At 46.6% G+C, this 22,046-nt stretch overlaps 2 protein-coding genes across 3 annotated transcripts in view; one reads left to right on the forward strand and one right to left on the reverse strand.

Moving 5' to 3' along the window:
* Positions 1-15,058, reverse strand: part of HSF1 (heat shock transcription factor 1) — a 110,855-nt gene extending 95,797 nt beyond the window's left edge. For both annotated transcript variants that reach the window (XM_039525457.1, XM_039525456.1), the window contains exon 1: positions 14,908-15,058. In XM_039525457.1, the coding sequence (XP_039381391.1) occupies positions 14,908-15,039 (132 nt within the window). In that variant the 5' untranslated portion in view covers positions 15,040-15,058. The remainder of the gene's footprint in view (positions 1-14,907) is intronic.
* Positions 15,059-15,498: 440 nt separating this feature from the next.
* Positions 15,499-22,046, forward strand: part of BOP1 (BOP1 ribosomal biogenesis factor) — a 99,501-nt gene continuing 92,953 nt past the window's right edge. Inside the window, exon 1 of the mRNA XM_039525454.1 lies at positions 15,499-15,762. Coding sequence (XP_039381388.1) covers positions 15,736-15,762 — 27 coding nt within the window. The 5' untranslated portion in view covers positions 15,499-15,735. The remainder of the gene's footprint in view (positions 15,763-22,046) is intronic.

A 22,046-nucleotide genomic window follows, 5' to 3' on the forward strand; every position in this document is an offset into this window, starting at 1 on the left:
AAACATCCTTTAGATTTTGGACTTTCAGTCGATGAGATTATTAGTCACCCCATAAAACAGATGAGCAGGAAAAGTCAAAATCTAGGAAAAAGTTGAAAGTTATGATTAAAAATTTGATCATTTTTCTTAATTATGTTACTGAAATATTGGGGTTTTTTTAGCTGAGAGCTAATAACAGCTTGACAGGGATAAGGAAAAGGTTGCTTTATTTTGCAGAAGAAAGGAGAGCCTTGCACCTTGGTATAAAAGACTTTGTTTTATACAAAGTTTACAGATTTTTTATACATATTTAGAAAAAGACCCTTGCCGTGTTAACACTTGATTGGTGGTTGTCAGATTTTGTACTTTTGCTATTTGGTTAGTGAAAACCGGTTTGGAGCCAGTTTCCTCTGTCTTAAGGCGGAGGAGAGAAGACAGTTTAAAAGTTTAACTGTTATTGTGTACGTGAGGCTTTTGCTTCCCCGTAAAGGCTGCCTGCTAGTTAGTAAGGGGGTTGCCAGTAACTTTTACAGCCCCCCCTTCGGGCCTGACAAGCCCAAATTGTCAGGCCCATTACGCAATTTGCGATTAAGCTGCAGGGACAGATACTGGGTTTTTTTACGGACAGCAGAGCTTTTGGTTACAGCATTATACAGACATTTTGCACATTGTATCATTATTTAAATAATACATAGAGAGAAAAGAAGGAAAATAATTTATTTAAAAATTGTTTGGAAGAGCCCCGTAAACTATGACCCAAGGTTTGGGAGGAGGTTTTTAAAACTAAAGGTGTGATTAAGAGATACAGCATGAAAAACAACAGCAGCATTTTTAATAGCTTGTAATTTTTTTTTTTTTTAAGTAAGCTAGAGTGAGTTAGTTAATGAGGACTAGTACATTGGCCAGAAGGGCCGCATTACTGACACCTCCCCCCCCCCCCCACTGCCCTTGGCCCCACCCCCACTCCACCCCTTCCATGAAGCCCCCCCACCTCTTCCCACCCCTTCCCTGCCCTAGAGTTTTTAACATAAAAACAACATTTTTTTTGATGCGAGCACAAGCCCCCCCTAATTTAGCATTTATGGCATTTAGCAGATGTTTATTTTGCAAAGCTACTTTTGCTATTTTATTAATTTTTTGTTGTAGCTTTTGGAAAGCGTTTATTGATGCATTAGCTGTTTTTCTGAGTACCTCCTGCAGTCGAACCCCCTGCCACACCCCTGCTGCACCCCAACCCCCTGCCGTACCCTGCACCCTGACCCTTTGCCCTAAGCCCCCTGCTGCACCCCGCACCTCTCCTGCACCCCAACCCCCTTCCCTGGGCCACCTGCCGCACCCCGATCCCCTGCCCTGACCCCTTGCCACACCCCTCCTGCACCCTACACCCCAACCCACTGTCCTGAGCCCCCGCCGCACCCCACACCCTTCCTGCACCCCCTGGGGCAGGGAGGGGACGGAGTTGGGGTGGGGATTTCAGGGAAGGGGTTGGAATGAGGGCAGGGAAGGGGTGGGAAGAGGCGGGGCAGGGGGGCTTCATGGAAGGGGTGGAGTGGGGGTGGGGCCAAGGGCAGTGGGGGGGAGGTGTCAGTAATGCGGCCCTCGGGCTAATGTACTAGTCCTCATGTGGCCCTCGGGGTCATTTGAGTTTGAGACCACCGCCCTAAAACTTTGTTAACATGGAGCTAAGGTTCCCCTGTGGCGCCTCACACTTCTCAGTGACTAAAGTGAAACCTCTGAAAATCATGACATTCCAACTCGCGGTACATAGACCACTAACCTTACCCCATCCTCCCATGAGGTTTCAAATCGATTCAAGTCAACATGTGAATTTGAGTACCTAGAATGGTCAGCTTTTTAATGGTAAGTGACCTAACTTTATAGCAGAGCGCCTGCTCTGCTGTAATATAATTCATTCTCCCACAGATGTAGTGTCTCTGAAAATGCAGCTTTTACCATAGTAATTTGCCCAAGCACGCAGATGAGATCTGCAATACACACAGGCAGCTGGTCTATGCCTTAAAATGTGCCATTTTTACATTTTTTTAAAGAATCATAGACAACCTTTAAGCCCAGACAGGCAGCTCTCATATAAAACACTAAGAATTACTAAGTGTTGGTTATCTAATTGGTCTGAAAATAGAAGTCACTAGATCCAAAGAGGAAACAGACTGAAATGTACAATTTAAAGATCACACAACTAGGATATTGTTTTCACCAGAGCCTAAAAATTTCCACACAAGATACATTAATATCTTTTACAACTGGGGGGGAGGGGAAATAAAGATTGAGAGGTACTCGGGGCTGGTCTACACTAGTCTGTTATTTCTGAATTAGCCAAGTTAATTTAAAAAAATATATATATTCCATCCACACGACCAAACCGGTTTTTTCGATTTTCGATTTAAGGGCTCTTTAATCCGATTTCTGTACTCCACCTCGGCAAGTGGAGTAGTGCTTAAATCGAGATTGCAATCCCGGGTTAAAGATATTGTGGACGCAATTAGACATTATTGGCCTCCAGGAGCTATCCCAGAATGCTCCCTTGTGACCACTCTGGTCAACTCTCAACTCCGATGCACTAGCCAGGTGGACAGGAAAAGCCCCGGGAATGTTTGAATTTCATTTCCTGTTTGGTCACCATCAGCATAAGTGACCATCAGCACAGTCCACCACCACAGGCGACCATGCAGAGTCTACCATCACAGGAGATCACGCAGTCCCGGATTCACAGACTAGCTCCAGCATGGTCCGAACGGGAGGTACTGGATGTCATCGCATGTTGGGGAGACAAGTCTGTTATGGCAGAACTACGTTCCAAAAAAAAGGAACACAATACGCAAAAGTCTCCAGGGCCATGATGGAAAGAGGCTACTCCAGGGACACACAGCAGTGTCGTACAAAAATCAAGGAACTCAGGCAAGCGTACCAAAAAGCCAGGGAGGCGAACAGGTGCTCTGGGTCACAGCCCCATACATTCCGCTTCTACCATGAGCAGCATGCAATTATGGGGGGGGTGACGCCACCACTACCCCACCACTGTCCGTGGACATCTGCAAGGGGGGAGTTGCACAGAGCGAGGAGGAAGAGTCATTGGAGGACAGCGCACAGGCGGCAAGTGGGGAATCCGTTTTCTCCCCTAGCCAGGAACTATTCTTAATGCTGGAGCCAATAGCCTCCCCCCACTCCCAAAGCAGGCTCCTGGACCACGACCCTGATCAGAGCCACGCGGTCGTGGGGGAAACCCAGCCATGCTGGGCTGTTCACATTTAGTTTAAAGGACTCATCCCTGCTCAGAGCCTCATCGAAGCCACACGGTGGGTGCGCGCGCGCGTGTGTGTGTGTTCATCCCAGAGAGCCAGCAGGCCCTCCTTTTATATGGCAAACCCACCAGGCATTGCTTGCTACGGGAAAGGGGGCCCAGCAGTTTGAAAGCATTGAAATGAACGTAGAAGCAGAACCCCACGTGCCCCTAGGCTGCCTGCAAGCTGAATTCTGTTGCCTGGCTGTGTGTGATGGCTTACTCACACCAAAATGTCCCCTTTGTTCTCCGAAATGTATCTTTTAAAATACTACCCTCCCTTTTTCTCCTCCTGCGGGTGCAAATTTTTCAACGCGGCCCCTATCTACTCCGTCCCAGAGGCTGGTCCAGATTAGAAGGCAGAAAAAACGAACTCAAGACGACATGTTGGCCAAGCTCATGCAGTCCTCCCGCACTGATAGGGCCCAGCTAAATGCATGGAAACAATTGCGGAGTCCCGTAAAGCATTACAGGAACACGAAGAGAGGAGGGAGGCACGCGATGAGAGCAGGCAGGACGCTATGGTCAAGCTCATGGGGGAGCAAACTGACATGCTCCGCTGAATGGTGGATCTAATGCGGGAAAGGCAGCAAGACCACAAGCTGCTGCTGCAGCCCCTGTATAACCGCCCTCCCTCCTCCCCAAGTTCCATAGCTCACCCAGACGCCCAAGAACACGAGAGGGGAGGCTACGGGGACCCACAGACTCAACCCCAGAAGATCGCCCAAGCAGCAGAAAGCTGGCATACGCGAACTTTGGATTTGGTTTCTGGACTTGTCCTTCCCTCCTCCTCCTCCACCCCCCTAACTCCCAGTCTACCTTCTGATTTCTCTCAATGTGTTGTGCAACAAATAATAAAGAACAGTTTTTAAACAATTTTGACTTTATTTCCTTTCATATATATATATATATATATATATATATATACATACACACACACACACACACACACACACACATATATATACAAAATTGTTTAAAAACTGTTCTATATATAGGGGATGGATAACTTCAAGAGAAACAAACAACTGTTACACCGTACCTTGGCCAGTCACGAAACTGGCTTTCTTCCCACAATGCACTGCTCTGACATTCGATGCTAGTCTCGTACTGCAGAAGTACTCTCAGAAGGTAGTTAGAAAACACTGGCAACTACAATGGAGGAGTGTTAAAAATAGCAAGAAGGCAGCTTTCAATGGAACTAGCTTTATTCCATATCTGATCACTTCTCATTTAGAGCCAAGTGAACCTGGCTCAAGAAACGAGACACCTGTTGCAGAGAGTGGCTTTCAAATGACCTCCCATGTCCTCCATCAATAAGATCCACATGGGGTCCGTGTTCTCAGCTGGACACACAGGACACTGCCCTCAATTCCAAATGATATTCAGGAGGCGTTCACAGCGTGAAATCCATCCAAAGAGTTTTATACTGCTGCTCAACATGGTAGTATTGAGTACCTTCCACATAAAATCAATATCATTAGTGAAGTCCTTAGGGTACGTTTACACTGCAGACAGACACCTGCAGCCAGCCGGTGCCAGCTGACTAGGGCACATGGGGCTCAGGCTGGCTGCAGCTGTCTAACTGCAGAGCAGACAGACTCCATGGAGTCCACTAGGGATGACATCTCTCTTTTCAGAGTAAAAATCTGTTGGGATAGTTTTTATTTTTGATTCTTTAAGATTCCATTTTCTATTTGGGGTTGGCAGGAGCTTACTGGGTAAAAAGGATGTCAGTGCTGCAAGTGTCAAAGTGGAAAGGTTTTTTGAGAGGAAAGTTTAGCAGCATTTACTAAAGACAGACTCTGGATTTGCCTGATCTCCTCTGGGAGTTTGTTCCCTACCTGCATCCCCTTGACAAAGAATGCTTTGCCCTCAGCTTTCCTGCCCCTTGTCCTGAGCTTTCTGATCTGCACTTCCCAAGAGAACTGGTTGTTCATAGGATGAAATTTGTTTTTAACAGAGCTTTGGCTTGACTCATTAATTAGTCCTACTCTTTTTTTGAAAGACATCTAGTCTGGACTTAAAGACTTCAAATGATTGAGACTCCACCCCCTCCATGAGTTGTAACAATTCTTATCCTCACTGTCTAGAATTTGCACCTTACTTTGTGGTCAACATATTTACATTGGTAACCACAAATTTAGAAAATGTGAAAACTTAACATGAATTATTCATTTTGATTTTTGTAAGGATTTTGAGACATTCCTACAAGACAGTCTCAAACAACTAGGGAAATGCGGTCTAAATGAAATTACTATAAGGTGAGTGCACAATGCTGACCACTCAGAGTACTTATCAATGATTTTCTGTTAAACTGCGAACATGTATCTAGTGGGGTCCTGCAGAGCTCGTTTCTGGGTCTGGTACTACTCAACATTTTCATTCATGACATGGATAATGGAATGGCGAGTATGCTTATAAAATCTGCAGATGATACTGAACTGGGAGGTGTTGCAAGCACTCTGGAGGAAACTATCAGAAATCAAAATGACCTTGACAAATTGGAGAATTAGACTGAACTCAGTAAGACGAAATTCAATAAAGATAAAAGCAAAGTACTACACTTAGCAAAGAAAAATCAAATGCACAACTACAAAATGGGGAATAACTGGCTAGGCAAAGGTACTGCTGAAAAAGCATCTGAGGGTTATAGGAGACTCCAAATCGAATATGAATCAACAATGTGATATAGCTGCAAAAAGGCTAATATCATTCCGGGGCATCATATATAAGACATGGGAAGTCACTGTCCCACTCTACTTGGCACTAGTGAGGCCTCAGCTAGAGGAGCGTGTCCAGTTTTGGGTGCCACTCTTCAGGAAAAAGATGGACAAAGTGGAGGGAGTCCAGAGGAGAGCAACAAAAAATGATAAAAGGTTTAGAAAACCTGACCTATGAGGAGGGTTAAAAAAATCTGGGCACGGTTACTCTTGAGAAAAAAAGGCTGAGGGTGATGGTGGGGGATGACCTGATAATATATTTGAAGACTGTTAAGGGCTGTTATAAAGATAACGGGGATCTATTGTTCTCCACATCCACTGAAGATAGGACAAGTAGTAATGGGCTTACTCTGCAGCAAGGGAGATTTACATTAGCTACTAGGAAAAGCTTTCTAACTCTAAGGGGAGCTAAGCTCTGGAATAGCTTCCAAGGGAGGTTGTGGAATCCCCATCATTAGGGGTTTTGGAACAGCCTAGGGTTACTTGGTCCTGTCTCAATGAAGGGCACTGGACTTGAGGACCTCTCAAGGTATCTTCCAGCTCTACAGTTCTACAAGACTCACAATCTTGATAACTAGCCTGGATCACTTACTCCACAAGCCCATGAATATTTTGCTACTATCTACATATATGGGTGATAAGAAAGCATAAGATGAAACCCTGTAGTACTCTTGTTAATTATTATTGTTATTATTCCTAGATTTTCTGTTAACTTTCACAGATCATAAATTGTAACTATTGTACAGTACCGGAATATCTTTCTGCGCATTACTCCCTCTTCCAACTGTATTTTAAGAAGGGTTGTTTGGAAAAATTAAATAATTATACAAAGCAAGTGATGAGAACATGTTCCACCAGGTTACCACCACACTTCTACAGTGGCGCTAAAAAGTGTTGTCCCATCTACACTAGAAGGTTTCCCCCCAATAGATTCCAAGGCCAGAATGGACCATTGGGATCATCCAGTCTGACCTGTACAACGCAGGCCAGAGAACTGCCCCATAATAATTCCTAGAGCAGAGCTGTTAGAAAAGCATCCAATCTTGATTTAAAAACAGTCAGTGATGGAGAATCCACCATGACCCTTGGGAAACTGTTTCAATGGATTAATCATTCTCACCATTAAAAATGTACGTCCTATTTCCAGTCTGAATTTGTCTAGCTGCAACTTCCAGCCACTGTCAAGACAATGAGCGGTAAGACTGAATCCAGGGATGTGAATTAGCATCGCTCTGGGAGCTCATGTTCAGTCAGTTATCCACCACACCTAATTTTTTTTCAGTCACTGATTCCCAGGATATAGTCCCCCATCCTCTAAGTATGAGCTACATCCTTCACTCCTAGAGGTATACGTTTCATTTAGCTACATTACAACGATACAGTATGCTTACACCCACCCAGCTTACCAAGCGATCCAGATCACTCTGTATCAGTGACCTGTCCGCTTCATTACTGGGGGAAATGGTCATTTTTTGTTAAATCATTTTGTATACCAGCTGAGAAGGGTTTTGGACATTTTCAGCAAAGGGTACTTTTCCTAGTGCAGAGGAGGACCTCCATGCTGACCTGTCTACTGAGGACTGGCCAGGAATTTGGCAAGCAGCGCAGAAGGTATTTATGAGCTGCAGATATAACAAGTTGCTGATTAAGTTACTTCATGCACACTCTGCTTCCCTCCACATTAAAAAGGCTTTGTTGGTGGGATTCTACTCTGAAATGTGACTACATAAAAGTGGCACCTTCTTACTCAACCGACCTGATCCTTGCATATACAGTAACTCCTCACTTAATGTTGTAGTTATGTTCCTGAAAAATGCGACTTTAAGCGAAACGATGTTAAGCTAATCCAATTTCCCCATAAGAATTAATGTAAATGGGGGATTAGGTTCCAGGGAAATGTTTTTCACCAGACAAAAAACAATTTATATATCTATATCTCTCTATATAGATACACACACACACACACAATACGTTTTAAACGAACAATTTAATACTGTTCACAGCTATGATGATTGTGAAGCTTTGTTGAGGTGGTGAAGGTGGAAGAGGGGGGGGATATTTCCCAGGGAATGCCTTGCAGCTAAATCAGTGGTTCTCAAACTTTTATACTGGTGAGCTCTTTCACAGAGCAAGCCTCTGAGTGCAACCCCTCCCCATATAAATTAAAAATACTTTTTTTATATATTTAACACCATTATAAATGCTGGCGGCAAAGCAGGGTTTGGGGTGGAGGCTGACAGCTCGCGACCCCCCCATGTAATAAACTCATGATCCCCCCCACCCCGAGGGGTCCCAACCCCCGTTTGAGAACCCCTGTGCTAAATGATGAACTAGGACTCCTCAAGGATTAACACATTGTTGTTAATGTAGCCTGTCACTCCACAAGGCAGCAGGAATGGAGGGGAGGGGAGCCAGCATAGCAGACAGAGACACACATCTTGTGCATGCATGCATCCGATGAAGTGGGCTGTAGCCCACAAAAGCTTATGCTCAAATAAATTTGTTAGTGTCTAAGGTGCCGCAAGTGCTCCTGTTCTTTTTGCAGATACAGACTAACACGGCTGCTACTCTGACACCTTGTGCGTGGGAGAGAGAAAGAAATGCACACTGCCCCTTTAAGTAAGCTGACCCACTCTTAAGTGCATTTTTTTTTAAGTGGATCAGGAAGTTTTGAGACCACCAGCTGTTGCCCCAGGCTCTCTCATCTCTGTCCCCACTCTGCTCTATATGGAGAAGAGGGGGTAAGCAGGGTGTAGGAGCAGGGGAGAGAGGGACACCCTGACATTAGCTCCCCCTCTTCTCCCCCTGCACAGCAAGCAGGAGGCTCTGGGAGCAGCTCCAAGGCAGAGAGCAGGAGCAGCACATGGCAGTGGGGGGAGGGACAGCTGCAATTGCTAGCCTGCTGGCAATTGCTAGCCTGCTGGCAATTGCTAGCCTGCTGGCAATTGCTAGCCTGCTGGCAGCTGCTGCACAGGGAACTTAGGTGAGCAGGGAGCTGATAGGGGGGCTGCCGGTCCACCCTGGTTCCAAGTCTCCACCAGCTAGCTGCAACAGGCTGCTCTTCCTGCAAGCAGTGGGCAAAGCAGGCGGCTGCCAAACAACGTTAGAAGGGAGCATTGGACAACTTTAAACGAGCATGTTCCCTAATTGATCAGCAACGTAACAACATTATCCGAGATGACTTTAAGTGAGGAGTTACTGTACTCCAAGTCAGATCTGTGGATAGGAAACTGGATTCTTCCTTCTTCTGCAACAGAATTGTTTATGTAGTCTATATTACAGTGCTAATGAGCATTCATCTGTGGAAACCTATTGAAAAATATGGGTTTGTACAGATGTAATAGCTTAATTTGAAAACAACAGAGGGTGATGGTTGTGTGAGGGCAGAGTATGGCCTGCAAAATCTTTGATGGTAAAGTGTGAAGGAAAGAAGGCAGTGTGATTTTCAGACTCTGGGATGAATCTACAGGGTGGGAAGTTGGCAAACAAAAGTTATTACTTGTAAGCTGAGCAAAGTCTATATGGAACTCACTGAGAAAAGAGTCAGAAAAATCCCACAATACCATTTGATTGAGTTACGTCTCAAAGTAGAGTCTTAATTTAAAAGTGATCTGCGAAGGAAGAGGGGGTTTGTGCCATTCTTACTTCTTTAACTCTCTCTCCCTTTCTCTCAAAAAGTTTTTCTTTCTGCTTTTTACCCGATCTGCTCCCTTTCCTGTGCAAACACAGGTAAGATCTGGCTTCCCTCTTGCTGGAGACTTTCTTGAAGGATCCAGGAATGTGGATTGAGGTCTCTGTCCTTAAAGTGGTATGTTGCATATAACAACTTTTTTTCCATCTGTTTGTTGAGTGAAGCAGATGAAGAAACAAGGCAGTGAAAACACAGGGAAACAGAAAGATATAAAAGCACTGAGGTAGAGAGAGAAAAAAAAAAGAGGAAATAAACACTGAAAACGAATCAGGACAAGATACACCATGACATTTTATGGGAAATAAATTAAGTGAGGAAAGGAAAAAGAATCAAAAGATTGAGGAATGGCAAATTCTAAGTTACCTGAAAACCTGATTGACAAAATGACAATCAAATTCAGTATATAACAAACAGCACACAGTGGCTTTATATCCCAACAAAGGGCCTTGCAGCATATAGATTATTTTGCTGGGTTAATATGCTTGGTCCCCGGGCTATAAAGCGCAGGGTACAATATCAAAGCCCTGCCCTCCTTTGAGATCACTTCAAGGTAACTTGCTGCATTGCTTCTTAGTTGCATTGTCCACGTACACCTCTACCTTGATAGAACGCTGTCCTCGGGAGCCAAAAAATCTTACCGCATTATAGGTGAAACTGCATTATATTGAACTTGTTTTGATCCGCCAGAGTGCGCAGCCTCCCCACCCCCTGAGCGCTGTTTTACCGCGTTATATCCGAAACCGTGTTATATTGGGTCGCGTTATATTGAGGTAGAGGTGTATTTAAGAACAAAAGTTCTGTATGGTAGGGATCATATCTTCCTCCATGTCTTCACACAGGACAAACATACTGATAGTGCTCCATAAACGTGTAAAATATTTACTCTCAACACCAGGCATAACAGGGAACTCTGATACCAGCTTTGTATCCTCACTCTACAAAGACAGACCTACCACATTTCTGGGATGATATATGCTTAGATCCAGCAGGTATCTCATGCAAAATGAACTAAATCTGTCTCCAAACCATGTGTTCTTAGGCCCTGTCTACACAGAAGGTTTGTAAGTATACCTATACTGGCAAACCCTCCCTATATAGATACAGCTTATATTTTTCTAGTGTAGATGCAGAGTGCTGTTCCTGGTATGAGTGTGTCTACACTAGATCTTTTGCCTATATTAAATAAAAATAAATAAATAAAGGTTATTATACTGGCAAAAGTTTCGAATGTTGACCAGGCCGTAGATGTCTGCAACGTGTGTGGGCCGCCTTAACGTTCACTACAAACGCTGAATTTGCTTTTGGAAGTGACTCTAAAGCAGCCATACAAGACAAAGGTATATTTAAAGTGTTTCCAAAACAGACTAAAGTGCCATGCAAAATTTTTATTGGGCTGTATACATGGAACCCCTGCAACCCGCCCCAGTCTAATCACCATCACCTTAAATGTCTATACTTTCTTTCTACTCAAAAGCTTTGCATATGAATGAAGAGGGCTCAGTTCACTCAGCTATGAAATGGAACCAGTTCTGGAACGGAACATAGCAGCTATTTAACCGCAAAGAGTAATGACAACTATTTGAGCTTGGAAATTAAGAGTATTATATCCAAGTAAAACTAGAGGGTGATTTACATTTTGAATGAGTTGGAGTTAAAGACACCAGGGTTAACGCTCACTCTCTCAGGAACAGTGATCATTGAAAGGTTAAAGGTACGAGCCTTGGTTTTACATCTGATCCAATAACGATCAAGCCAACCTCTTAGTTTTACAGATATCAGATCACAGCACAAGGCAATGGGGCTGTTTCCTATTAATTGGAATGAGTTGGGCTGTAGTGGAGAAGCGTTGATACCAGAGGAAAGAAAACAAAATTAACTGCTGTCAGAAGACAATGAGGGCTAAAACAAAGGACTCAACAATATGAAAGGACTACTGAGAGACATCATTTTCTTAAATTACAACTTGTGTTTGGACCAAGATTTTAAAAACTTTACCAGTGCCAAAAAGAGATGAGCAAGATTCTGAAAGCTCAAATGTTAACACATTGTTTTTGCATGTATAGTTTAAACTTCCTCCTAGGTCCTCTCCCATAACAGTTTTTTTAAACTTCTCTTAGCTTAAAAGAAAGTACGTAACTTGGTTTAGCTGTCAACATAACCAAAACATCCCACTACCAGTGGGCAGCTTAGGTTACGAGAGGAACTAAAATCAACTGTTTGTTGGTGGCAGGTGGATGTATTACTTGTCATTTCTGGCAGAAGAGGCTTGACTTAAAGAGAAGTATCTAAAAGGAGTCTAGATGTTACTAAAAGTAGTAAGTAAGCTGAAGCCTAGAGAGTGCCTCATTAAACAACATGATTGGCCAATCCATACAGTTCACCACCTCCAAAGGCACTGATTAATGTTTCTCGGGTTATTTCTTCAGTCATGACAGCATAACACCACCTAAGATGGGAATGTAAACAAGTTCCACTCCCAAATGCTGAACTTTCATTGATTTAGAGGGAACAAGTGACTTAAGTTATCACTTCTGAAGTTAGGATGAGTATCTATCCAAAACAACACATTAGCAACTAGATACCAGAACATGTAACAAACACTGCATGGTACTGGACAGTTACACAGGAGCTGGTAGAGAGCAGCTACACCTGCACAAGCTGTCTATTCCTCACGTGAAGTCAATCTTCTGTATGGCCATTTTTTCCCCCACATTTGTCAATATTAATAAGAGGTTTATGATTTCACTTCAAAATAAGACCTCAGATACAATACTCCAGTTTACAGATTGAGTTTATGAATGAAACACTGAGCATTTAACTTACAGAAAAATTCAAGAAACGTTTGTGCTTACTCATTCTGTAAAATTAAGTACCAAATAATGGGGAAGCATCTTTCCTTTGAACTCAGAGAAACACGTGTTGGCTGCAACAGAATTTCCTTTAGAAGACTTTACTGCACCAGTCCTTGACATTGCCACTTTTCTTATAAGAACTCAAGTTTCCTCAGCTTGGCAGAATGCAGGGGGATACAAGCTTGCACAACTGCAACTCTCATTCTCACAGAAGGCCAGGTTCATGCCGAGTACTCAATATGCTGGACCTATCACACCTGTTTCATAGGTTACAAGGCCAGAAGGGACCACCCTGATCACCTACTCTGACCTCCTGTATAACACAAGCCAGAGAAGTTCCCAAAATAATTCCTAGAGCAGAAATTTTAGAAAAAACAGCCAATCTTGATGTAAAAATTAGTAATGACGATGGAGAATCCACCAGGACCCTTGGTAATACATTTCAATGGTTAATTACTCTCAGGCCATGTCTACACACTACCACTTTTGTCAGTATAACTTATGTCGCTCAGAGGTGTGAAAAAACACCCCCCTGAGCAACATACGTTAAACTGACAGAAGCGCCTCTGTGGCCAGCGCTATGTTGGTGGGAGAGCTTCTCCCACCAACACAGCTACTGCCACTCGTGGGGTGGTTTTATTGTGTTGACGGGAGAACTCTCTCCCGCTAGCACAGAGCAGCTACATAAGCAATCTTATAGTGTCACAGCAGCATTGTTACACCTGTACCACAGTAAGCTCACTAGTGTAGACATGGCCTCTGCAATGGTTTGTCTACACACAAAAGTCGTACCAATTTACTGGTATAGCCTGCTCTGAGTTATACCAGGGGTTCTCAAACTTCATTGACCACGACCCTCTTCCTACACGACCCCAGAAGCAGGGACCGAAGCCTGAGTCTGCCCAAACCCTGCTGCCCCAGGCAGGGGGAGACCAAAGCCAAAGTCCGAATCCCACCTCCCCAGGGGCCAAAGCGGAAGCTCAATGGCTTCAGCCTTGGACAGCTGGGGGGGGGTGGGGGGGGGGGAGAGAAAGGGGCCTACAACCTGAGCCCTGCCAGTCAGGGCTGATGCCAAAGCCTGAGTCACACAGCCCAGGGTTGAAGCCCTCGGTCCTGGGCCGCGTGGCTCAGGCTTCGGTCCTGGGCCGCGTGGCTCAGGCTTCGGTCCTGGGCCGCGTGGCTCAGGCTTCGGTCCTGGGCCGCGTGGCTCAGGCTTCGGTCCTGGGCCGCGTGGCTCAGGCTTCGGTCCTGGGCCGCGTGGCTCAGGCTTCGGTCCTGGGCCGCGTGGCTCAGGCTTCGGTCCTGGGCCGCGTGGCTCAGGCCGGTCCTGGGCGCGTGGCTCAGGCTTCGGTCCTGGGCGCGTGGCTCAGGCTTCGGTCCTGGGCCGCGTGGCTCAGGCTTCGGTCCTGGGCCGCGTGGCTCAGGCTTCGGTCCTGGGCCGCGTGGCTCAGGCTTCGGTCCTGGGCCGCGTGGCTCAGGCTTCAGCTCCAGGCCCCAGCATGTCTAACGCCAGCCCTGGTGACCCATTAAAATGGGGTCCTGACCCACAGTTTTAGAACCACTGAACTATACCCATATGTTGATGCTTATACTTACTCTTGTAAAAGAAGGGGAATAACATACACCAGCATAAGGCATCCTTACAACTGCATCAGCACTTGGAGTTGTATGGATATAATTATTTCAATTACAAAAATTACCCCCCTAAACAAAATAGTTATAGCGGTTTAAAAACTGGTTAGACAATCCAAAGGATCTCATGATTAAAGATCACTTATGTGGTCTTTTCACAGGTACAAAGAGTGTAAGGTCTTTTCTAAGCAAAAGAGTTGCACCAGTTTCAATTAAAGTATTATTTTTAAGCTAGTATAAACTCCTGTATATCTATTCTTGTAGCTGTTTAAGAGTGGATTATTTTTGTTTCAACTCAGCAAGAGTGCCTACGCAACCTCTCTTACCTTTTAAAAACCTCAGTTCAACTCCAACCTTAAGTTAAACCACTGCAACTCTCTCGTTTAATCAAGCTCTAAGAGAAAGCTGGGAAGATCAGCTACGCTAATCAAAACCACATGATCAATGTTAGGTAGTTCACCGATATTAACTAGAACAGGCAAATGTTCCCCTGGGGGCATCCTGGGCCTTAAATTATGCTACACGGGGCGCTCAGCGAGGGTAGGCTGCGCTGCCTCCATAACGCTCCCCAGGCTCCTGCCAGGGGCTCTGGTCAGGCGGGGCTCAGCCATGACCCCTTGTCCCAGCGCCTCCCGGGGCGCAGCAGGAGGGGCTCCCCGGCGAGAGGAGCCGAGCCGAGCCCCCCCCGTTCACAGCCGGCGCGTAGGGCGCGGGCCGGGCCCCGCCACTCACCGGGCTCCAGCAGATGAGCGGGTCGGTGTCGGGATCCTCCACCAGGGTCCACAGCTTGGTGAGGAAGGCGGGGACGTTGCTGCCGGCGGGGCCCGCGCCCCCCCCGGCCGCCGCCGCCGCCGGCGCCTCCATCCCCTCGGGGCCGGGGCTCAGCGCGCGGGGCCCGGGGCGGGCCCACGAGGCCGGGCTCGCCGAGGCCCGGGAGCGCCGCGGGCCGCGGGGCCCGGCCGCCGAGACAGAGGCGGGGGCCCGGCTCGCCGGGGCTGGTTAGCGCCGCCTCCCCCCGCCGCGGGGCCCGGCCGCGGCCTGCGCCCTGAACCCCCCGGAGCCCAGCATGGCCGCCGCCATCTTGGGACGCCTCACGGTGACGGCCAAGCCCCCTTCCGAGCCAGCCGGGCGCATGCGCGGCCCTCCTCACTGTCTCCACCCCTCCCCGGCAGGTCCAGAGTTCTGCGCTTGCGCTAACCCTAACCCCTTCCCAAGCACAGGCTGGAATGAGGCGCATGCGCACGGCGCACCCAGGTAAGCCGGGAATGATAGAAAGCGCATGCGCTGGAGCCAATGGCTCCTCTGACCTTTGACCCCCTGACCCCAGTCCGCTTGGGACCGGAATGTTTTTCTCAGCCGTGCGCTGCAGAACGGCCTGTCCCGGGATAGCCCGCTCCCCTGGGGAGGAACCGGGAAATACCGCGGGAGTACCGCGGAGGGGGCGGGGCACCGTGACCTCTGACCTCCCGCACGTGGTGTGAGGAGGAGGCGGCGGAGCAGCGCGGCGCACGCGGGACTCGTGGAGCCGCAGCTGGAGGAGCTCCCTGCCGGGAAGGAGCCATGGAGCGGGCGGGGGGGAGCCGCCGGGTGAGGCGGGGCCCCGTGCTGGGGGGAGCGGGGTCAGGGTGAGTTGGGGACGGGGAGGGGGATCGCGTTCTGCTCCCAGTCATGCCCAGCATGTGCTCGGCGCTGTACAACCGCCCCCCCTGCCCCAGCCCCAGCCCCACCCCCACAGAGCTCCAGGCTCATTCAATGAATAGACGAGCAGAAGTACTGGGGGAGAGGGGATTTTTGCCCAACTTAAGGCAGGTCTCTTCAGAACAGGTGAGCGGCCTGCAGCCCATAGCTGGAGGGGGCTTGGCTACACTTACAAATTTGCAGCGCTGCAGCAGGGTGTGAAAACACACCTCTGCAGCGCTGCAAAAAGCGCCAGTGTAATCCCCAGCGCTGGGAGCCGCGCTCCCAGCGCTGTCCGTTATTCCCCACAGGGAGCTGGAGTACGGACAGCGCTGGGAGAGTTTTCTCCCAGCGCTGGCGCTTTGACTACACTTAGCGCTTCAAAGCGCTGCCGCGGCCAGCGCTGCCGCGGCAGCGCGTTGAAGTTTAAGTGTAGCCATAGCCTGGAGGGTGGATGGGGAGAGACTAGACCCGTAGCTGGAGCGAGATATGCGAAGGCAGACCGGTCTTCGGGGTTGGGACCTTTATGGTCTATCCATGTCTGTTTGTGTGCAAGCTTCCTTTGCCTGTTTTAAAGGTGTGGAGCCAGTGTTTTCTGGTGAATGTAATTGACAAAGCTGAGTAAATCTTGGTTGTAACTTCAGTGAGACCTGTTTGTCCTCACTTGTGCTTATGAGAGTTATAGTATCGTGCAGCTTTAAACGGGACTGTGTGTGCATGTGGGGTGTTTGTGATGCACTGCTGATAGTGTCTGTTGTTTTCCCCCATTCGTTAATGGACTCAGCAGCACATCTGTATGGAAACACACATTTATCCAAGGTTTCAAAGGTAACCGCTTAGGATACTTCTCTGCTGTAAGCAAGGCTAGCTCACAGTTCCCATATTACAAAATCCAGCATTGCTTGAACTCCCTTTCCTGCCCTCCCTAACTCCCCAGGGTTTACCCCGGACCCCAGGAGGCCTACGGAGTGGTTTGAATGTTGCAAGCAGATCACCTTTCTGCAGCAGTGCAAGAGGGTCCTAGCTGCGTAAGGGGTGGTGATGGGACCAGTGACTGGCTTACAGGCTAGGAAAGGCTTTTATCTGAGGGTGGGGATGTGTATGTGAAGGGACTCCTTGGGAGGAATTTTCTGAGGGGAATCAGTGGGAGGGAGGCCCACAGGTAGGGCTCAGGCCACTCCTGGGCAACAAATAGGCAGCACTGAGTGGCTGAAAGGTTCCAGAAGAGTGGTAACTAGAGCCCAGAGGGAGGTAATGCAAAGGGTAGATGTTGGAGCCAGAGCTAGGATTGGAGAGTGGTTCAGTGGCAAAGCTGTGCCCTAGCTAGGAAGAAGAAAATAAATACATTAGGAGCTAGAGAAAGAGGAAGGCAAGTGTAGGCCCACAACTTAGTGGAGAACAAGAGCTAATAACCGGCAACACCAAGAAGGCTGAGGTGTTTAATGCCTATGTTGGTTCAGTCTTCACTAAACAGGTTAATAGTGACCGAGTGGGTAACACAATATTAACAACAAGGGGGAGGAAACAGCCATAATGGGCGGGAGGGTGAGGGAAAGGACAGGTTAAAAGATAACTTGAATACATCTGGCTTATTTAGATAACAGGATCTGACAAAATTTGCCCTAGGGTGCTGAAGGAACCAGCTGAAGTCTGGAACCATTAGTGATCCTCTTTAAGAACTCATGGAGGACAGGTGCGGTCCCAGAGGACTAGAGAAGGGCAAACCTGGTACCTACATTAAAAAGGGGAACAAAGAAGACCTGGGGAATTGTAGACCAGTCAGCCCAACTTTGATACCTGAAAATATACTAGAACGAGCTATGAAAGAATGTTTGTAAGCACCTAGAGGATAATAAGGTGATAAATAATAGTTGATATGGATTTCTGAGGAACGGCTAGCCAAAAACTCCAAAGGTAATAACAAAATGTTTTTTAAGTACATCAGAAGCAGGAAGCCTGCTAAACAACCAGTGGGGCCCCTTGACGATTGAAAAGGAGCGCTTAAAGACGATAAAGTAATTGCAGAGAAACTAAATGGATTCTTTGCTTCAGTCTTCACAGCTGAGGATGTTAGGGAGATTCCCAAACCTGAGCCAGCTTTTGTAGGTGACAAATCTGAGGAACTGTCACAGATTGAAGTGTCACTAGAGGAGGTTTTGGAATTAATTGATAAACTCAACATTAACAAGTCACTGGGACCAGATGGCATTCACCCAAGAGTTCTGAAAGAACTCAGATGTGAAGTTGCGGAACTATTAACTAAGGTTTGTAACCTGTCCTTTAAATCGGCTTCGGTACCCAATGACTGGAAGTTAACTATATTTAAAAAGGGCTCTAGAGGTGATCCTGGCAATTACAGACCCGTAAGTCTAACATCAGTACCGGGCAAATTAGTCGAAACAATAGTTAAAAATAAAATTGTCAGACACATAGAAAAACACAAACTGTTGAGCAATAGTTAGCATGGTTTCTGTAAAGGGAAATCATGTCTTACTAATCTATTAGAGTTCTTTGAAGGGGTCAACAAACATGTGGACAAGGGGGATCCAGTGGACATAGTGTACTTAGATTTCCAGAAAGCCTTTGACAAGGTCCCTCACCAAAGGTTCTTACGTAAATTAAGCTGTCATGGGATAAAAGGGAAGGTCCTTTCATGGATTGAGAACTGGTTAAAAGACAGGGAACAAAGGGTAGAAATAAATGGTAAATTCTCAGAATGGAGAGGGGTAACTAGTGGTGTTCCCCAAGGGTCAGTCCTAGGACCAATCCTATTCAATTTATTCATAAATGATCTGGAGAAAGGGGTAAACAGTGAGGTGGCAAAGTTTGCAGATGATACTAAACTGCTCAAGATAATTAAGACCAAAGCAGATTGTGAAGAACTTCAAAAAGATCTCACAAAACTAAGTGATTGGGCAACAAAATGGCAAATGAAATTTAATATGGATAAATGTAAAGTAATGCACACTGGAAAAAATAACCCCAACTATACATACAATATGATGGGGGCTAATTTAGCTACAACGAGTCAGGAAAGAGATCTTGGAGTCATCGTGGATAGTTCTCTGAAGATGTCCACGCAGTGTGCAGAGGCGGTCAAAAAAGCAAACAATGTTAGGAATTATTAAAAAGGGGATAGAGAATAAGAATGAGAATATCTTATTGCCCTTATATAAATCCATGGTACGCCCACATCTCGAATACTGTGTACAGATGTGGTATCCTCACCTCAAAAAAGATATTCTAGCACTAGAAAAGGTTCAGAAAAGGGCAACTAAAATGATGAGGGCTTTGGAGAGGGTCCCATATGAGGAGAGATTAAAGAGGCTAGGACTCTTCATCTTGGAAAAGAGGAGACTAAGGGGGGATATGATAGAGGTGTATAAAATCATGAGTGATGTGGAGAAAGTGGATAAGGAAAAGTTATTTACTTATTCCCATAATACAAGAACTAGGGGTCACCAAATGAAATTAATAGGCAGCAGGTTTAAAACAAATAAAAGGAAGTTCTTCTTCACGCAGCGCACAGTCAACTTGTGGAACTCCTTACCTGAGGAGGTTGTGAAGGCTAGGACTATAACAATGTTTAAAAGGGGACTGGATAAATTCATGGTGGCTAAGTCCATAAATGGCTATTAGCCAGGATGGGTAAGAATGGTGTCCCTAGCCTCTGTTTGTCAGAGGATGGAGATGGATGGCAGGAGAGAGATCACTTGATCATTGCCTGTTAGGTTCACTCCCTCTGGGGCGCCTGGCATTGGCCACTGTCAGTAGACAGATACTGGGCTAGATGGACCTTTGGTCTGACCCGGTGTGATGATGCGGTTCTGGCGGGACCCAACTGAGAGTGCCAATTCAGGACCAATTGCTTAAACAGGGCAGTCACAGCCCAAGGCTGGGGTTTTTCCACCCCTAAGGCAAACCAAACCAGCCAGACAAAAAGGACTTCGGTTTGATACAGTCTCCCACAGTATTCTTGCCAGCAAGTTAAAGAAGTCTGGGCTGGATGAATGGACGGTAAGGTGGATAGAAAACTGGCTAGATGGTTGGGCTCAACAGGTAGTGATCAATGGTTCCATGTCTAGTTGGCAGCCGGTATCAAGTGGAGTGCCCCAAGGGTCGGTGCTGGGGCTGGTTTTATTCAATATCTTCATTAACGATCTGGAGGATGGTGTGGACTGCACCCTTAGCAAGTTTGCAGATGACACTAAACTGGGAGGAGTGGTTGATACGCTGGAGGGTAGGGATAGGATACAGAGGGACCTAGACAACTTAGAGGATTGGGCCAAAAGAAATATGATGAGGTTCAACAAGGACAAGTGCAGAGTCCTGCACTTAGGACGGAAGAATCCCATGCACTGTTACAGACTAGGGACTGAATGGCTGGGCAGCAGTTCTGCAGAAAAGGACCTAGGGGTTACGGTGGACGAGAAGCTGAATATGAGTCAACAGTGTGCCCTTGTTGCCAAGAAGGCTAATGGCATTTTGGGTTGTATAAGTAGGGGCATTTCCAGCAGATTGAGGGACGTGATCATTCCCCTCTACTCAGCACTGGTGAGGCCTCATTTGGAGTAGTGTGTCCAGTTTTGGGCCCCACACTACAAGAAGGATGTGGATAAATTGGAGAGAGTCCAGCGGAGGGCAACAAAAATGATTAGGGGGCTGGAGCACATGACTTATGAGGAGAGGCTGAGGGAACTGGGATTGTTTAGTCTGCAGAAGAGAAGAATGAGGGGGGATTTGATAGCTGCTTTCAACTACCTGAAAGGGGGTTCCAAAGAGGATGGATCTAGACTGTTCTCAGTGGTAGAAGATGACAGAACAAGGAGTAATGGTCTCAAGTTGCAGAGGGGGAGGTTTAGGTTGGACATTAGGAAAAACTTTTTCACTAGTAGGGTGGTGAAGCACTGGAATGGGTTACCTAGGGAGGTAGTGGAATCTCCTTCCTTAGAGGTTTTTAAGGTCAGGCTTGACAAAGCCCTGGCTGGGATGATTTAGTTGGGTTTGGCCCTGCTTTGAGCAGGGGGTTGGACTAGATGACCTCCTGAGGTCCCTTCCAACCCTGAGATTCTATGATTCTATGATTCACCCCACTGGCTAACCACAAGTCACACAAGCAATTTCCTTAGACACTCCAGTTTCCCAGTATCACCACCAGTGCACTCGTCCTGGGGATAAATGGTTATGAAAACCAACACCCCAATAAAAGAAAAAGGTTCTCTCGATCCCAAAGGACCAAGCCCCAGACCCAGGTCAATATACACATCAGATCTTACCCACAAATCACGCTGTTGCCAATCCTTTAGAATCTAAAATCTAAAGGTTTATTCATAAAGGGAAAAAGGTAGAGATGAGAGCTAGAATCGGTTAAGTGGAATCAATTACATACAGTAATGACAAAGTTCTTGGTTCAGGCTTGTAGCAGTGATGGAATAAACTGCAGGTTCAAATCAAGTCTCTGGAGTACATCCCCCGCTGGGATGGGTCAGTCAGTCCTTTGTGCAGAGCTTCAGTTTGTAGCAAAGTCCCTCCAGAGGTAAGAAGCGGGATTGAAGACAAGATGGAGATGAGGCATCAGCCTTATATAGGCTTTTCCAGGTGTAAGAACCTCTTTGTTCTTACTGTGGAAAATTACAGCAAAATGGAGTCTGCAGTCACATGGACAAGTCTCTGCATACCTTGCTGAGTCACAAGGCGTCTGCCTTCTCTCCATGGATCAATTGTGTAGCTGATGGTCCTTAATGGGCCATCAAGCAGGCTGGGCAGGGCTAACACCAACTTGTCTGCGGTGTCACCCAGAAGCAGAGCACAATACAAAATACAGACAGTACAGAGCCAATACTTATAACTTCAACTACAAAATGATACAGACACCCAGACAGCATAATCCTAACCAGCAACCCATAACCTGCTCTTAGACACTTTATATGACCCCCTTTACCTAAGATTTGGTGCCACTACAGGACCTTGGTTGCAACCCATGTTCTATATAGTCCCAATTTATATCAATAACGTCACACCCGGTACGGCCATTCTTATGTTCTTATGTAAGAACAAAACATGCAAAACCAACCTAATTTGCTAAAGGATGAGGGGAAGCAGTAGACATGCTATATCTTGGTGTTTTTTTTGTTTTTATTTAGTAACACTTTTGAGATGGTTCCACAAGACAATCTCATAAACAAACTAGGGAA

This window comes from Mauremys reevesii, linkage group 2 (assembly GCF_016161935.1).
Source record: "Mauremys reevesii isolate NIE-2019 linkage group 2, ASM1616193v1, whole genome shotgun sequence".
Lineage (NCBI taxonomy): Eukaryota > Metazoa > Chordata > Testudines > Geoemydidae > Mauremys > Mauremys reevesii.